General features: G+C 38.3%; 1 protein-coding gene across 1 annotated transcript in view; it reads left to right on the top strand.

The window, feature by feature from the left end:
• Positions 1–3,608: 3,608 nt before the first annotated feature.
• Positions 3,609–3,942, top strand: part of LOC145497344 (QRFP-like peptide receptor) — a 1,412-nt gene continuing 1,078 nt past the window's right edge. Inside the window, exon 1 of the mRNA XM_081477166.1 lies at positions 3,609–3,942. This exon is cut by the window's right edge and continues 1,078 nt beyond it. Within this exon, the coding sequence (XP_081333292.1) occupies positions 3,743–3,942 (200 nt within the window). The 5' untranslated portion in view covers positions 3,609–3,742.

Genomic DNA, 3,942 nt, shown 5'->3' with positions numbered 1-3,942 from the left:
GGTCACGTGACCAGCCGCAACGAGGGTCTTTCTTCCAACGACCAAGGGAGGCAGAGGAGAGAGAGCCTGGAAACAAGGTTGAATTGTAGCAAATTATCCACAGTACGACATCGCTGCCCGTAATTGGCGCCACGCGGATCGTATTCCAGAACTGATCCTTAAAACGCAATAAGGCATCTTTTGCATTTACGAAATGGTTATGAAGTTTGACAGAAGATTTAACCATTCTTGAATCAAATTCAAGTGATACTTCATCTGCACACTCATTTTTTGAAGACTTTGGGTCGATGACGATGATCTGAAATTTGCTGGGATTGGCTTTTAAGAGGTTTTCTTCATATGACCGCGTGATCTTCTCAGTTTCTTCCTTAAACTCTTGAGCGGCCTTCTCGATGGAGTCTCCAATCGTGTACATTTGGTGGTCGTCTGCGTACATAAAGAGGTTCTCTGAGTCTGTATATGATGGAGATCGTTTTGAAACAAGTCCTGTAAGAGAGTTTCAAAAGACAAACCCTGAGGACATCCTTTTCTTTGTTATTTCCATACATTTCTAAGATTTTGCAACTTTACTCGATTTTTTTCTGGACACCAGGAAAAATCGCATAAGATTAACGGAATTATCTGAGAAGCCGTATGCCTTGAGTTTCTGAATCATTAAAGCGGGGTGTAACGAGTCAAACGCTTTGCTCGTATCCGTGAATAGTACAGTCACGCAATCTTTCCTATCAGCAGCTGCTCTCCAGTCCTCAATTAACCTCAATACTGTTGTTTTGCAGCTGTGTTGTTTTCTGTACGCTGACAGTTTTTGATACAAGTGTAACAAAAACCTTTTAGATTTTTCTACTTGTGTATGTGTAAATGTTCTAATTTTAATGTATCCACTTAAGATGTTATTACTATTCCTGGTTAGTTTGTCACAAGCTAAATACCTCGACACTTAAATAAAGTCCTACTACTTACGAAAGCCAATCTTTGACCGGTATTGTTCAACCGAGATTCGCATACTAACTTTTGATCTTGAAAACGCAACTTCAGGGTGACTGTAAACACTGTTCAAGTTTCAGTGTTTCTAACAATGCAAGTACAATGGAAGTGCAAGACAGTCTTTTTCAGTTTCTGAGAGTTTCTGACAATCTCTGACAATCTCTGACAATATGTCTCACTTAGAAGTGCTATATTATTATGTTCAAGCCCATATAAATGTTGGCTCGCGAGATATTGGCTTGCGAAAGTACGATGACTCCTTTCGCTCAATGGGGCAAACCACGCCGAACATTCAGGCCGATAAATGTTAGCTTGCGAAAGCGTACCCGTACCTGCGCAACCTGCACTTACCACAAGCCGATCGCGAGTCTTGATGTGTTGGCTTGTGTGAGCAAAACAACTCCCGATATGGACACCTGAAGGAATAATGAAAGAGAGCCATCAATAAACAATACAGATGCAATCAACATTTTCAAAGCCTAAACGAAATTAGGAAGCAGACTTGCAATTAAGCACAAGCTTAAGGACGTTCGCGCTAATTGTTTCTGCTCATCCGTACTGCGCAAGCAAATTAACACGCCACGTCTTGCATCGATGCGCGCGCAAAGTAATAAAATGAACAATGATAGGGCAGATGGCCATTGCTATAGCTCAGCCTGGAGTTAACGATCTTGGACGTTCAGTGGCCCCTATTTTTCTTTTGATGTACCTTTTTCTCTAGAGATTTTCTACGTTTGGCGAAACAATGAAGAAAATCTATCGATTAGAAGTTTGAATTTTTTGCAAAATGCACCATCGAATTCCGTTATTGTTAGCTCTTCGTTTATCTGTGTGGCGGTTTCAATGCCTCTTGAAGAGTTAAGTTTTGTGAAAACGTTGGCAACATTTGGAATTATTTACGCAACAGACCCACTTCTACAAAATATAACTAAAATCGTTTGCCTCCGTTGACTCACGTTAAATATAAACCCCTGTAAACCATGGTGAATTACGAGCACCAATTTTTCAAAATCAGGGTAGTTTTCCATACGCTTTATCTCTGAAACAAAGACGGTGATCCCCATTTTTTTTTTTTTTTTTTGCATTTCTGAAACAAGTAACTCATTATCTGACTGCGGTAAAAATTAAAAAAAAAAAATCTATCTACTGGAAAATTTTCTCGCGAACGTCCTTAAATACAAAATTACGAAGGATACGAAGACAGATTTTCAAAACATGCAAACAGATAACGTACCGCATCTCAAAACAAACCATAAAAGAAATAAACCTACCTTGGCAACTGAAAGCTGGGAAAATAAAAATGAAGTGTCTTAAAACCGATAAATGCTACACAAAAGCGAAGCGGCCAGCACGAAGGAGGTAGAAAATCCACTCGCACAAGCCAACTAGCACCCAATCCTCTCATCTATAGGATCTAAACAAGTGCCTAGTCGACTTAAGAGGCGAGCTAGCCCGAGCAATGCACCACGAGCCCTCTAACTTCCATTGTATCTCTAAAAGTATTTACTCGATGGTAATTAAAATAAAGTAGTTTATTTTAAGCTTATATGCCGCGTAAAGTACCCAAACTTGTTAAATCACATGTCCGCGCTGGGTTTAAAATGATTTCACGGCGAAGGGCCGTTCAAAGGTATTACTCTGTTCACGCATGTTTTTTAATAACAGTGACAATAATAATAAAAAGAAAAACTAAAAGTGATCAGGATGCAAAAATCCTTACTTTACTTGTCAAGTTCATAACAATGTTTTCCTTTTGCTAATATTTACTGAAATATTAGATGGATTGTAAACAGAGTTTTAATCAGTAAATCTATATATGCAAGTGCAACGGTGGGTTTGTGGTAACGCAGATATTATCATCTCATCCCATTTCATTAAGATACACCATTTCAACAAGAAAAGGACAACATGAAAAAATCACATCTTTTTTTATCGAAAGGACTCTGAGTTCGTTTGTCTTTGGGTTCCCCGCAAATTTTCGTTGCAAAACTTGACTTTCTAACTGTATTCAATATTATTTATTTCTTTATTTCTATTCTTATGTATATCTATTTATTTAAATTGAGAATTATGTCCGCCGTTAGATCGTAAAAAGTTGTTTTGTTCACACTGCGTTCAAATTATATCTGTTGCTCATATCTGGCGACAGATTATCTTAGATGGCCCACGTTAAGGATCAGATCAACAGAATAAAAGAACCATGTGACTACGGATTTCAATCAGGAGAAAGGGTTGTAATTAACAAAAGAAATTTGCCACAGGGCACACTGCAAAGTCTGACAAAACAGTAGCATACCGCACATTCTATTGAGAGCGCTTAGTCGGTGAGCTGTCTACCCCATTAACTGAATATCTTTTAATTGCCCACTTTATAACAACTGTTATCGACAAAGGGTTGTTTTGAGTTTCGCGAATGATCCTTTTGTAACATTTGTTGAAGAGAATGCAATATGTAAATCAAGGTCGTTTAACACAATTGCTTTAAGGGTTCTTCAGTGGTTTCTGTGTTTCTAGATAAGAGGTGGCAGAAATGGTCATCTTTTAGAATGCAAAGTTGGTTTACGGAATATGATGCTTTGAAAGTAAAGGTTTCATCCAATATTCATCATAGAAATATATTTACATTTCAGTGATTAGATGGCAATCATTTTAAAATTTTCAAATCCATCTTTTGTCTTAGGTAGCAGAATAAATTATTTCCTTTGAAGTGGAGCCGAGCTAAAGACGATTAACGTGGCAAGAAGGCCATAACAAAGCTATGTACCGACCGGTCAGTCTTTGTGTTGTATTTCTTCAGCTGTTTTCCAGCGATCAAATCTTCGCTGCAGGAGCAAACATCTCATTGGAGACTTTAGATGAAGTTGGTAAAAGCACGAACGAAACCTCTTCACCTGAATATTGTGCCGTAACAGAGGGTCCTAGCCAACTTACCACAACAATACACGTTTTAACTTTGTT

Source organism: Orbicella franksi, chromosome 9, assembly GCF_964199315.1.
Source record: "Orbicella franksi chromosome 9, jaOrbFran1.1, whole genome shotgun sequence".
Taxonomy (NCBI): domain Eukaryota; kingdom Metazoa; phylum Cnidaria; class Anthozoa; order Scleractinia; family Merulinidae; genus Orbicella; species Orbicella franksi.
Note: the sequence above shows the minus strand (reverse complement) of the source record. Positions and strands in the feature narration are given on the sequence as shown.